The 14,392-nt window shown below is 47.7% G+C and overlaps 1 protein-coding gene across 1 annotated transcript in view; it reads right to left on the reverse strand.

The window, feature by feature from the left end:
• The window catches only part of PLXNA4 (plexin A4), a 474,394-nt gene that overhangs the window by 421,236 nt on the left and 38,766 nt on the right, over window positions 1-14,392 (reverse strand). The window contains exon 3 of the mRNA XM_059847574.1: window positions 784-966. Coding sequence (XP_059703557.1) covers window positions 784-966 — 183 coding nt within the window. The remainder of the gene's footprint in view (window positions 1-783; window positions 967-14,392) is intronic.

Consider the following 14,392-nt stretch of genomic DNA (forward strand, 5'->3'; position numbering starts at 1 on the left):
AGACCAACATTGTCAGACTGGCACAGAGGGGCTGAAATGGAGCCAGGGCCCATCATTAGCCCACTTCCAACAACTCATCTTTCCTTGGGAAAGCCACAGGTAGAGGATTCCACCTCCCCAGCCTCTCTGGGGGCTTCACAAGGCAAACCCCAGCCATGCAACGGGCACATTTCAGTGAGAACGCCCAGGGAGGAGCACAAACACACTCTTGATTTGTTTGTGTGGCACCAGCCATGAACACAAAGCCCATTATGGCTCAGGACACAGCTTTCCTTTGAAGCAAACCCTCTTCCTTCAGCACAAACCCCAGCCTGACGTCAGCGGGGCGGCCGCTGATCCCGTGCTGGGCTCGTGGTGAGATCACAGCCTGGTCACACTGCCCTGAAGAAAGATCTCCAGAGCGTGGATCCTGTTTCCCAGACTTCAGCCCCAGTCTGATTTTCTCCAGCATGCACAGACACCCTGTGATCTCTCACTCAATTAGAGATGGTCTGAACACCGAAAATTCTGTTGGATGCAAATTACATCACGTCCATCTGTGACTGTGGTTTGACTTCTGAAGCATTAATTTCCTGATGAATAACCACTTGGAAAGAGGATTTTATCCTTTCTCAGATCATCTCTATCCCTTGAGGGTGAAACACAGTTTTTTTTGCCAACCAAACCATTTTTTATCCTCAAAATAGGAGCACCTTGGGACAAGGACCGCACTCATGCACGATGCAACACTTAAACCACCATTAAAATATGAAAATCTGAGTCAGAGGACCACGTAGGTCTTACCTTCTTGAGCTTCCCACTCTTGGTGCCCACAAAAGCCAGGGAGTGGTTTTTGTAGACGTAGGCAATCACCGAGGTCATCCTGTCCCCATCCTCAGTGAAAATGGGGAGTCCTCGCACCATGGATGATACTCCCAAGGGGGCATTCATATCCAGGCCACAGAAATTGTCATCAATTGTTAACAGCTGCAAAGGAAGAAAGAAGAAGGGGGTAAACAGCTGAAGTCACCAATTTTTCAGCCATTTGGGAAGCATCCACCCATTGCGTAAAGTGCCTGTAATTTATGCAGGCTGACAAAAATCAAGGAGGGCTGGAGAAAGAGGTGGAAAAAAGAAAAGAAAACTCTCTGAAGTTACACAATGAGTTACAGCCAGAAGGAGAACTGGAAAGTTGGTTCTCTTGAATGACAGCCCAGCAGGATACATTACATTAAGCCTTTTTCCTACTGCTGTACCAGTCAGGACTCACCAATCAAGTGCAAGTCTGCTGAAAATGTCTTAAACATACCCAAGTTCTGTCAAAAAAAAAAAAAAAAATTAAAAAAAATACACTATTCCTGTAGATCCAGAGCAAGAACCACTGAGCTAAATCTGCACTGGCAAATAAAATAGACCCCAACCTGTTCTCTGGACCCAGAATCCAACCCCAAGGATCACATCTACAAAGCCTAAATAACCACTCCTCTCCTAATTCTAAACTCAGCCAGGTTGCTTATGTGTCATCTTGGAAATTATCATCCTCCGAGGGGTGTCCAGGCACTGTCCGAGCAAGAGGTGGTCAGCTGGTCAGCCCAGGCCAAATTTGCAGAAGGGACCATGGTAAGAATTAAATATCATGAACTTGAAGCCCTTTCTAATGCCTCAGGGGGCTCCAAGAGAGCTGGAGCAGAACCTGGGACAAGGGATGGAGGGAGAGGACAAGAGGTAATTGCTTTAAACTGCCAGAGAGCAGTGTTAGATGGGCAGAAATTGTTGGCTATGAGGTCCTGGCACACATGGTCCAGAGAAGCTGTGGCTGCCCCTGGATCCCTGGAAAGTGCCCAAGGCCAGGTTGGATGGAGCTTGGAACAACCTGGGACAGGTGAAAGTGTCCCTGCCCCCTGCCCAGGACAAAGGGGTGGGATTGGATGGTGTGAGGAAAAACACGCTGTGAAAAGCCAGTGTCCATAAAAGAGACAGAGGAGTTCTGCAATTTTATTTGAATAAATGGAGAGAGAGCCCACCGGGGCATACCCCCATGGGGTTTCTCTCTCTAGGTTTCAGAGGACACAGCCTCCTTTTATCCTAAACTCATCCTCTTCCTTTCCCCATTACCAGGAAGGTGCAGCCTTCCCAAACCACCACATTTCCCCTTAAACCTATCATCTCCCCCAAAACTCGGCAGTTTTGGCTGTCTGCCTTCAGGGGATCCACCAGAAGTGACACAGACTTTACCCAGACCCATTTGTCCAACCCTAAAGCTCAAGAGTTCAAACCTTAGCTAAAATTCCCTGTTTTTGTGGTTGGCACAGATATTTAGGCCCATTTCAAAGACATTAACACTCATTCCTCCTAAAGACCCCTCACCCATCGAGTTGTTTGTAAGGACATTAGCACCCATCTTTCCTCCCTTGAAGGCACCTTCCAACCCACACCATTCTGTCATTTTCTGTCTTACTCTGATGCTGTAATTCCCTGTAGTTCTTTGGAGAGGAGGGAAGCTTCCACAGCTACCACGGGGGATTTCCAGCTTTTTTTTTTTTTGAGATATCCATGAACTCCCAACAACCAGAGAAAACCCCCTGTCCATCAATACTGCTGCCTGAGCTCCAACACCCACTGCATTTGAACTCCAGCAGCATTTTCACCACATAGATGCTCCACTGGGATCCCTTCACTTAAATTAATGTCATGTCCAGTTAAAGGGTGTTTCCTTGGGCTTCAGGGAGTTCCAGAAACACAGCAGGAACGTGGCACAGGCAGCTCTTCTACCTTCAGGCACCATCAAGGCCGGTGAAGCTAACACAGGTCACAGATCTCCACGGAATAAATCAAATAAAACTCCAAATATCCCAGCACACAACTGCCAGAGCAGTTGGACTTTATTAACTTCTCCGGGGCTACTCACAGATTTTAACACTTAAAATGTTTTGCTAAGGCCTGGAGAAGCAATAATGAAGTGTACAGGAAGGTTGCCTAGTTTTGAAATACCAGAACTAAAGGACCACGACAATTTTCTTTGAGCTCACATCTTCCTGGAAACACAGCTAAAAAAAGTGATGGTCCCTGCTTGAGTTCACCAGCAGTAAAAGCCTGATAGCTGATTCATTTTATCCTCACCCAGCAATTACGGGCAATAATTACAGATGGTTTTGCTGAATAGAAGAATAATGCGTCCTAAATGTGTTTATAAATACATAAAACCTAGGAGGAATTCAAAGGGCCATTAGGAGGGATCAGCTAGCCTGAGCTCTGGCCTGCAGGAGTCATTAGTGTTTGTGGACTACCCTTTTTAGCAGAGCTAAAAGAGCAATTAGGGAGCAGATCAGCAGCCTCCAGCAGCAGCAGGCAGGATGCTGCTAGTCCAAAATGACAGCAACAAGTCCAAAATAAATCTGCAACCCAGTTCTAGTACATGAAAATCCATAATCAGCAGGGAAAGGAGGTGTGTCAGAGAAGGAACCACCCAACCAAACTGGAAATTCACCTTCCAACAGAGCCAGGTGAGCACAAAACTACTCCAGATGATCCCCTCAGGCCAGACTCGACCCCTCAGCCCAACTGTGTGGCCCCTTGATGTCCCTCCAAGCTGAATTGTTCTGTGGATGTAAGATCCAAGAGTCCAGGTCTCCAAGTCAGGCCCAATTTGCCCAGAAACTCTTAATCTGGGAAACGAGCACAATGTGTGTTTCTAGGGGTATAATCAAACTGGCTAAGTGCTCACTCTGATGGCCTGACAAGCTGGAAATAACCACTTCAGGCTGAAGGCAGGAAACTCCCAAACAGCAGAAAGAGGGGAAAAGGAGGGAAGTTTCCAAGGAAAACAAGACAGCTTTCTCCACCACCAAGACGATGAAAAGCTTCATAGTGCCAGCAGACATCTCACCCAAAGTGCAGGGTGCAAAACTCCATCCCAAACCAGGGAAAATTACTCTGACAAGCAGTGAAATGAGATGAATCCAGCAGAGCTAGCACAGTGGGAGGCACAACCAAAACCAACCCCCCCAGCTGAAGCACTTGAGACCAAACAGGACCTACAGCATCCTCTGTCTGCCTTTCTTTCCATCCAGACCCTCCCAATCGCAGGCAGGAGCCTGGGAGGACACAGCCCCCAAAATCTCAGCGTTAAGCACAAACACCTGTGGCTGATTTGCAGCCCCTCTCCAACCTGTTGAGGTTTCATTAATCTAATTGCCACTGGGTAGTTCCTCCTGCACCTGATTGGGCTCCAGCTGAACTCAGAACTACCCTTAATGGGGCTGATAATCCCACACTGACACAAAATTAAATTTAAGCCCATTTATTTCATCTTTTTTTCCCCTGGCATTACTTACAGGACAGCACATCCTTATAAGAAGGGCTTACACAGAAATAGGGGGGGGGCAGATTTTTTAAAGAAGTTAGAGTCACACTAAGTTTAAAGAAGAAATTGTTTATGATGAGGGTGGGGAGGCCCTGGCACAGAGCAGCTGTGGCTGCCCCTGAATCCCTGGAAGTGTCCAAGGCCAGGTTGGACAGGGCTTGGAGCACCCTGGGATAGGTGAAGGTGTCTCTGCCCATGGCAGGGGGTGGAATCTGATGGTCTTTAGGTCACCTGCAACCCAAACTAATCTAGAACTCTGTGTGCTGCTGGTTGGGTGCCAGAGAAGCAATCAGAGCCTTGCTGGTTTGCCATGTGGACAACCCTCCCCCAGGAACAGGAGCAAGGCCAGCAAGCCACACGAAAACTATTTTCATTGAACACATTTGGGTTATTTCCTCTGAGGATCATCTGCCAAAAAAAAAAAAGAAAAAAAAAAAAAGCCAGCAAGCAAAACCCTCCAAATAAACAGCACCCAGCTCCTGCACAGCTGTGGCTCTCAGCTGCACACAGGCCTTTGTAGAGACAGAAATACAGTCATCTTCTGCAGCAAAGAGAGACACGTAAAGAAGTTTGGATTTATGATGAAAGGGTCAGGAGTTGCAAGCACAGGTTTATTTTCAATTCCAGACACTCCTAGCAGCAATATAAAGTAGCCACGTTAAACTCTCTGGAGCTTCTCTGCCTGGCAATTTCATGTTAACGACTTTGCAGAACGAAGGAGGAGGTGAGGGCATGAATTCACTCCTAAGGGTGGCTGGGATAGCAGAGAGAGGCAAAGGGAAGGTCGAAAGAGGTGGGAATGATATCAGCAATTCTCACATCCTGAGCAGGTAAAATCCAGCCCAGAAAGTCACAGCCAGAGGTAACTTGGAAGGGAATGGGGGCCCTGCAGTTGGAATGCTGGGCTGGGATCAGCCACTTCATCATCCCTCACCAAATTCCCACTTGCAAATGAGGGAATATTTCCCACCACCACCCTGTCCCAGGGTAACTCAGAAGCACAGGTGGTCTAAACATCCAAAATATCTTCATCTGAGATGGACTGGCAGCTCCCAGGGTATAAATGCCCTTCCCAGTCCCACCAGCTGCCTCTCTACCTGGTTGTGTTCTGCTCCTGCCACCTCTGCCTGTGTCACCAACCATCTGCAGCCCTGACAGCACGGCCAAGTGTCACAGTCTCCACTGAAACAGGAAGGATGTGCAAGAGAATGGCCCTGCTTTACAGGATTCTGGCAGGTGTTTGCCTCCTCCAGGATTAAACCTATCAAATAAATAATTAACACATCCAAGCCCTCCTGGAGAGGATGGCTTTACAAGGCTGGTGCTGGCTCAGTCCTGGAGGGATTCGCTGAGCTCCCAAAACCCCCAAATTCAGCAGAAGGGTTGAGTATTTGATTCCATCACCTCCTTGTCTGTCCTCATCTCCTTCCCAGCAGGAGTGAGCGTGCTGGCACTGCAGGAGTGGCAGAAGCACCAAATATCAGGGGACAGGGGCAAACAGTGCTCATAATACACCAATTGTCCCTTAAACATCTGCTTTCACTGTTTGCCTCTGAAACAGCCCCTGATAATCAAACACAGCCTAATCCACATCTGGGGAAGAGCCTCCATAAAGGATTAGCTGCCCCTCACTCCTCCTTGCTTTCACTCCAGCAGAATCTTCCTCCTCAATCAAAGCACTGGAGCCTTTTTTTCCAGATATCTCAGCAGGCTCCAAAGCAATTCCACAGACTCACCAGGGATAAAGGCTGTCCCAGTGGCCAAGTCTTGCCTTTGATTTACAGCTAATACCTAACAGCCCTGTCTTCATGTGGTGGCAGGTACTTGGCTCCTCTCTGCTGTTATCTCAGGCTTGGCTGAGGCAGAGGATGGAGGGAACACACATTAATGGATGTCTGTGCTGCCAGCAGGGCCAGGGAGCCAGCAGCAGTAAGAAATCAACAGTTACAGGCATTTGAGTCTTTGCAAGGAGACATCCAAGGTCTTTTCCATCACCTGACTGCCAGATCTCCTTTCCTGCCTGACTGCAAGGGCTGACTGAGGGTGAAGGTGGGCACATGTCCACTCAACAGGATATTTCAAAATCTAGAGAGAGATGGAAGACATAGAAAAACCTCCCAGCAGGAGCTTCATGGTATTTGAAGAGACACAAGCTAAGAAATTTGGGGTCTAGGGCACTTACAGCAGGAGTGAACCATAAATCCCCACGGAGCAGAGCTGGAAATAATGGAAACCATCTCCCTGCAAAACACAGGACTTTAAATTCCAGCAGCAGCAGGATGGTGCCCAAGGCTTGTGCTGCTCCTGTTTGCCTGCACACATTCTCTGGGTGATTTGAGCATGGTTGGAGGGCAAGGTGAACTCCTGGTTGGTGCTGCTTTGCCCTGCCCATGGCATTAGTACTTGGCATTCCTGAAGCTGGATTGCCTCTCTCTCCTGCAGTTTCTCTGCTTCTGGCCTTGCTGCCTACAGTGAAATCAGTGGATTTTGGTCCACCTGCCCTTTCTCCCCACAGAAGCTCAGCAGAACCATCATGTTTCATCCTGCTGCTGTGCTGAGCTGTGACATCCCAGCGCAGGATGGACAGGGCCCCTCTGGCTTTCCTCTCCTGCCACATCATTCCTGGATTTTGATGTCTGTCACTCCCCTGTTGGTTTCTCTAGGTATGGATTGAAGGCATATGAGATGGCAGTTCATGTTCAGACTCAGTTCATGTTACAGCCTCACAGCCCTGAGTTCTGCAGCCTTTCATTAGAAGGCACAGAATGGCCAACAATCTCTTGTTACAAGGTCTTTTAAGACTGAACTATCCAATTAAGAGCTGACACCTGGATTATTTTCCCTTTTAACCCAATAACTGATCACTTGAAGCCTGCAATGTGGACTTTTCTGTCCAATTACAAAACATCACCCAAACCCGTGAAGAAGGAAGAAGGTGAAGAATAAGGTGAAGATGAAGGAGGAAGAAGGTAAAGAAGAACAACCTGCCTCCACCCTAAAACCTCCATCTTGCTTCATATTTATTTCTATATGCTAAAACCCCAAACTCTAAATTTTCCCCCCTGTGATATTACACACTTCTAACCAACTCCACACCCATAATCCCAGGGCAATAAATTAATTTTGGAAGCCTTCTCCACAGCCTCAGGTCAAATGCAGTGTTCTCTTGTGGGTCTGTGCCTTTAAGCACAGAAAGTTTAAAATTCTCAGCATCCAGGGCTCCAACACTCCCCATCCTGGGTCAGGAGAAGGCTGCAGGTTTGCCTGGTTGCAGACCTTTGTCATCTGCAGCTCAAAACTTCGTGAACAAAGAGATGGGCAGCGACCAAAGATAGCACAGATCACCAACCCACCCCTCTTCAGTGGTCAGTCTGGAGTCTGATGACATCCAAAAATAGCCAGCCTGTTTCCCCAGGGTGCTCTGTGATACAACAGGAGCTGGATCAAGAGCCAGCATTTGGAAATACGTTCTAATTGCACGCTGCTTTTCACTTGTGCACCCACAGCAGTGGTTGCTGTGCAATTACATGTCACCATATACAAATGACAGTGCAGTTACAGGAACTTTACCAATTATAGGGAAATTGCACCCACTGTGCTGAAGAGGTTTTCGTTCAGACACAGCTCAGGAACGCAAGAACAAGAGGGAAAGTTACTCAAATTGACTAGAACTGGTACAGGCATTTGGGTTTTAGGTCTGTAGTTTAAGCATCAGTTCAAGGACTGGTGTCAAGTTTCCAGAGTGCTGCAGAATCTTAATGGAGTACAGACTTTTTATGCCTGCATTTATGTTCCTGCTCTGCTGTGAGTCTGAGGCTCCCCAACAGTCCACACCATGTTCCTCCACCTCGTAAAATTTGCAATTTCCTGAAGAGGAGGCTGCCTTTCTTGCAGAGAGCAACAGGTTCCTTCAGTCTCCAGGCCTTTTGCTCAGCAGAGCTGGGTGATTATCAGTAATTGTGGATAAAAGGAATTGTGCTGTAAATTTGGGCTATAAATGTAACATCCTTCAAGTCCTGCCTTTTAAAGGATTAAAGTGCCCAAAGATGTGCACAAGCTAAATCCATTAGTGAGCCCCTACACATTTTCTAGAGCCCAATAATACAAAATTTAAACAATTCTGGCTGCTTTCCTTCCTTTTTTTGTCACACCTCTGAGATGCAGAGCCCTGCTTTCAGCATCTGCTGGCCCTATCACAGCCATGGTGACACAATTGCAAAGATTGGCTTTTGCTTGTTCTCCATCTCTGGTTCCCACTTTTGCTGGGACTGCTCTGGAAGCAGCACTGGGCTGTTGTGGGCTCTGAGCAACCTGCCCTGCTGGGAGGTGTCCCTGTCCATGGCAGGGGGGTGGAACTGGGTGAGCTTTAAGCTCCTTTCCAACCTAACCATTCTCAGATGCTGTGATTAGAGGGAAATTGCTCATGTCCCCATGAGGGAAAGTCATATTGTGATTTAAGTGCTATTTCCAGTGCCTTGGTTAGGCCCCAGAAGTCTGATGTAGGCACAGAGAAGGGACAGTACCTCCAGCAGCAATGCAGACCGAGATCATAAAACACAATAAATAAAATATTCCATTCATGGAGACCTTCCCATTCCAAATCCCAAACATCACCGTGACAGCCAAACCTCCCTTTTGCATATTGCATTTCCATCTCTCCAGAAAATTTCCAGCATCACAACTCCAAATCCCAGCATTCCAAGCCAGGTGGGGTTAAAACCACACCCTAGAGCTCTGTGGCCTCTGAGGTTCATGCCTACAAGCCAGAAGGATGGATGTGACCTGAAGAGCAGCAAGTGTGACTGTAAAAGCTGTAAAAGGAAGCTGAGCTTTCCTGTGGTCCCATAAACTTCCCCTTGCTGGCTCAGAGGATCACGTGGCTGCGGCGTTGAGGGATAAACACAGGAATATCATCTCTGTGGCTCTCAGATCAGTGCTTTGAAAAAGTCACTTAAAATTTTTCACACCCCAAAAAAAAGAGATTATTGAGTGTGGAGACTCTGCCTTTGAAACTGGCACGGGCTGTTGGGTAAATAAGCATTTAGGGATTTTTCAAAAGGGAAGTATTGATCAAATAAGCTGCTAGAGCTCTTCTGTAAGAACTTATTCCAGCAGCAAAGCTCTGCTACACACCTGAAACACAGCAGCACTGATATTCTCTGGTGCTGCTGTAGCTGAGATGGGGAGAATGAGTCCCAGAGAGAGGAAATCTTAGGTGAAAAGGGGGTTTTGTGTAAGCAGAAGGACACCTTTGAGAGAAGGTGCTGCGTTTTATCCTAAAGGATGTCCCATTTCCCTGATCAGCCCTCTCATTCCTATTGAATGCACACCAGCACCTGGTCAGAGAAAGTCTGGCTGCCTCCCTTTGATGGCACCACTGGCAATTCACTGCTGCTGCAATCACAATAATTATTATTTTGCTACACAGGAAAAAAAAAAAAAATTCATCATTTGGGCTGCAAAGTGCCACCCGCGCCAGCAGCGCTGCAGAAATGGAAGAACAAGGCTGCTTTGCATGCAGGCAACACCTTCACCCCGAGAGCCCTGTGCCTCTTAAAAGCATTAATTAAGCCTCACCACGGTCCTGCAAAGGTGATTTAAGTGCTGTGATGAGCGAGATGTATGTGCTGCTGCTCTTCAGCACCGGGAAAGGGTGAGAGCTTGGCTCACTCAACAAATAACAGAGAGTTGAGATCCTGTATCAGGGAGAATCGAGATGTGTCTGGTGCCATCATCTCACAGAAGGTGCATTTAAAGAGCCCTGGTTATCAGTTTAAACAACAAACTAAAGCACTCGAGCCCTGAAAGGGAAATCTCCCTCTTGTAGCTGCTTATCTGTGCAGATCTTGGTGCTTGAGGAATTCAGAGCGTTTGTTCCAGGCAGTGTCAATTCACTGAAGCTCCAACTGCTCCAGGATCTGGAAGCAGGACTGAGCATTTGGGAGGCTGCAGGAGCCCTGGGAGCAGGGACACCATCACAATCACAGCCCTGTGTTTCCTGGGGTGGGATCCCCACCAACAGCCCCAACCCAAGAGTGCTGGGTTGTCACTGACATATTTTATGAAAATCCTTTCGCTGGGATTTTTCTCCTGAGAAGCTGAGAGGCCTCAGAAAATAAATGTAAACAATAATTATCTGATGGCTGTGGAATGTGCTCTGGAGATGGTTTACCAACAGGTGCATCTTTGCTTGGTCTCATGTGGATTGTTTTTAATTAATGACCAATCCCAGTCCAGCTGTGCCAGGACTCTGGTCAGTCACAGGTTTTTATTATTCATTCTTTGCTAGCCTTCTGATGTCTCCTTTCTCTTTCTTTAGGGTAGTTTTAGTATAACATTTTCTTTTAATGTAATATAATATCATAAAATGATAAATCAGCCTTCTGAAACCTGGAGTCAAGATCTCATCTCTTCTCTCGTCCTGAGGACCCTCAAACACCACCACACTGGGCCACTGCCTCATTAGGAGGAGTGAATTTTTATTATTCCCTGCTGCACATTCCCTCACTCTGCCTCTCCCACTCTCTCTCCTTGTCCAAATACGTGCCTGGCTAATATTGCTTGTTTACAGGATAAATCAGCTGTACAAATCCTATTATATTTTGGATCACTGACAACGACGGGGTAATGACATTGAAACGGGGAAATGCAATGTACTGCTCTAATGTCACCCACATGTTCCATCAGCTGCCCCAGCTCCCAGTGCTGCATGGAGGAAACAGAGCAAACTCTGTCTTTACCATTCAGTTCCAGGCCTATCTGGCTGTCTTGCCTTTCCTAGTGTTGAGAATTTCTTTAAATAAAGAATCACAGGATGGTTTAGTTTGAAAGGGACTTTAAAGACCAGTCAGTCCCACCCTGTGGCATGAGCAGAGACACTTTTCACTGGATCAGGTTGTTCAAAGCCTCATCCAGACTGGCCTTGAACACTTCCAGAGATGGAACTCTCCATCCTGAACCTGGATACAGCAGCACAACCAGGTCTGTGCTGGCTCTGTAAACACCAAATTTTGTCCTAAAGTTGTTGCCAGCTTACCCGAAGATTGTCCCATTCTCAATGAAATGCTTCTCAAACAAACTCAGAGGAAAAGCTATATCCTCCAACAGCAAAGCCATGCAGGTGCCAGGCTGGGAATGTCTGGGGCAGAAATATGGTCAGATGTGACTCAGGCATCTCTCTGTGAGTAAAACAGATTTTTCATCTCCATCTCCACTCCATCCAGTCTTCCAATATCTGTGTTACCCTACCAGGTACAATAGGAACCCATCCATGCAGCTTGGATAAATAGAGACATTTCAGGGAGGGAAAAAACAGATAAGTCTTTTGTTATACTCCTGGAATAGAAATAAACAGACACACACATCAGATTGCTCCTGGAGGCTGAATGTCTTCACTGAGCCTCCAAGTTCTGAGACAGAGCCTGCACTGTGTTTCACCCCCACAGCTCCACTGGCATCAGGCAAGGGAGGAAGGGTCTGTGCAGGATTTATCCCAGAGAGCAAAGCTGAATCCAGCACCCCTCGACCTCCTCCTCAACAGAATGGGCATTGTACACCCTCCCCTGCTCCGGCTGCTTTAAATAGCAGCAGCCTCACCAAGGGAGCTGGAGTCATTTTGCTTCTGGCTCTTCCAGGACATCTGGGGTTTGCTTTCTCTGCCTTTTTTTTTTTTTTTTTCTAACTTTAAAAAAAACCCTCTTGCACAAACCTCTTGGCCTGCCAGGCGACCTCCTGGCGAGGCAAGGCGAGGTCAGCCTTGCGAAGTCGCCGATCTCCTGGCGAGGAAGAGAATGAGAGCAGATCACGTGGAGGCCTCCAAAAATGCAAAGCTGAGCCACAGACGACCTCAGGGCTCGACCACAGAAGAAAACAGCCCGGGTTTTTGCTGGCAGGGGAAGCAGCAAGAGCAGTTCCTAGGAATAAATCTAATTGTCCCTGTGGCAGGGAGATGGCGCAGGGATGGAGGGTCTGGCGCTCTGCTCACCTGCACACCAGGGAGCTGCAGCACCTGGGGTGATGCTGAGCTGCTCAGGCACAGCCAACTGGTGCAGGGATGGGAGGGATGCTGGGGGAGGGAGCTGTGCCTGGAATATCTCAGACCCAGCAGCCTTGGGTCCTGCTCTGCCCTCAATGAGCATTTTGTGTGAGCGGGGTCACCCAGACACGAGAGAGCAGCTCTGTGTTGGCACTCAGCCACTTTCAGGCTTTCCTCCTGGTTTGTGCTTTGGAAGGAAATAAGTGGGTTTGAGGAGGTTGTTTCCAATGGCATGTTTGGGTTTTTTCCCCCAGGACAATGAGGATTTGTGAAGGAGAGGTTTCAGGGTGGGGGTGTTTCAGGGTGAAGGTAATTAATTACTGCCAGAATTATTTCTGCATCCCCTGGTCAGGCAGTATCCTTTCAAGGACAGGTGTTTAATACTGAGAAACCTACTTAATACCTCAAATGCAATCATCCTCTCCACGCAATTAGGCCCTGATTTACAGCCCTTAAGTGCAAGCTTCTGTTGATGTAGGGGATTAAGAGTTTTTTGTTTTGCTCTCCCTGAGAGCACCCAAAGCCCCTTTTTTCCCTGCCTGGAGCACAGAGCACTTTGCAGAGGCAGGGACCTGTCCTTAGGTGGCACCTGGGAGAGGGAACCATCACCCAGGGCAAAGAGATGAACCCACACTCTGCCTGAGCTGACCCCACAGTGGGGAGAATTTCCCAATCCCAGTTCAGGGGGGCCAGGACCTTACTGGGAGCGCTGGAGACATGAACTCAGTTGCTCTCCAAAGAGCACAGCCCCAGACATCTCTGGCCACTTCCACCACAACCATGAGAAATACCAGCTGTGTATCTCCCTGGAGAGAGCTCCCTGAGCTGCCTCCTGAGGGGAGATAATTGGAATTTCTCTCTGTGGAAGTTTTTCACCCCGGAGCAGAGCCAGCTTTGCAGGGGAGGTGATGCTCAGGCCTGCTGGTGGGGGAAGATGCAGGGGGAGATTTGCAAATCCCAGAGCTCAGCTGCAGAAACCCTGAGCCAGAGCCCTACCTGTTGGATTGAGCCCTTTTCTGACCCAGAGCTGGGGCAGCTGAGAGGCATTTTCAAAACTTTTATTCCATTTTCAGTCTCACAAGAAGGGTGAGACAACACAGATGTTATAATTCACCCCGTCACAATCAGAAGTGATTGTGTCCCTCTTCCTCCCCAGCTCAGATCCCACCCTCTCCAGCCCCCAGTGTCAGCAGGAGGACATTTGTCACCTCTTATCACAGCTGCTGGGCCCAGCACCCACCCTGCACACACACCACACTCAGCATCCAACACAAACTGATGGGAGCAAGTGCACAAACACAGATCTGGCAGCCACCAGCCTGTTTGCTCCAGCTCCCAGTCTCCAGTGAGCATTCCCAGAGAGGCATTTCAGCATTGCTCAGGGTACTGCCCTTCCAAAAACTCAACTTTATCATTTCTGTGGGGGTTTCCTGCTCTTATTTGCATTTTCAGAGGAAGAAGAAGAAAGTGCTGTTAAAAATTGACCAAGAGCTGACCTCAGCTATCCACAAACCCTTTGAATCAGAAACACCAGCCTGTAAAATTTGGAGTAAAGACATGTACACAAAACTTGTGCATGGTCTGTCCAGCTGGGACGTCACTGTGATATTTGATGAAAAATCCCTTTGCCAGGATTTCTTCTCCTGGGAAGATGAGAAGCCTCAATTTCTCCATGTTTTGCCACTCTAGAATGTGATTTAAAGAATTGTTTACCCAACATGTGAATTGTTTTTAATTTACTAACCAATCCCAATCCAGCTGTGTTAGACTCTTTAGTCTGTCACAGGTTTTTATTATTCATTCTTGTCTAGCTTTCTGATATCTCCTTTCTCTTGCTTTAATATAATTTTAGTATATAATATAATATAATATAATATAATACTAAATCAGCTTTCTAAGAACTTGGAATCAGATTCTCATCTCTCACCTCGTCCTGGGGACACAACACTGCAACACTGGGATGAGCAAAAAGTGCTGTTGTGCAAGCACCAGTGGCACTGAGACCCACACAGGGA

This window comes from Haemorhous mexicanus, chromosome 5 (genome assembly GCF_027477595.1).
Source record: "Haemorhous mexicanus isolate bHaeMex1 chromosome 5, bHaeMex1.pri, whole genome shotgun sequence".
Taxonomy (NCBI): domain Eukaryota; kingdom Metazoa; phylum Chordata; class Aves; order Passeriformes; family Fringillidae; genus Haemorhous; species Haemorhous mexicanus.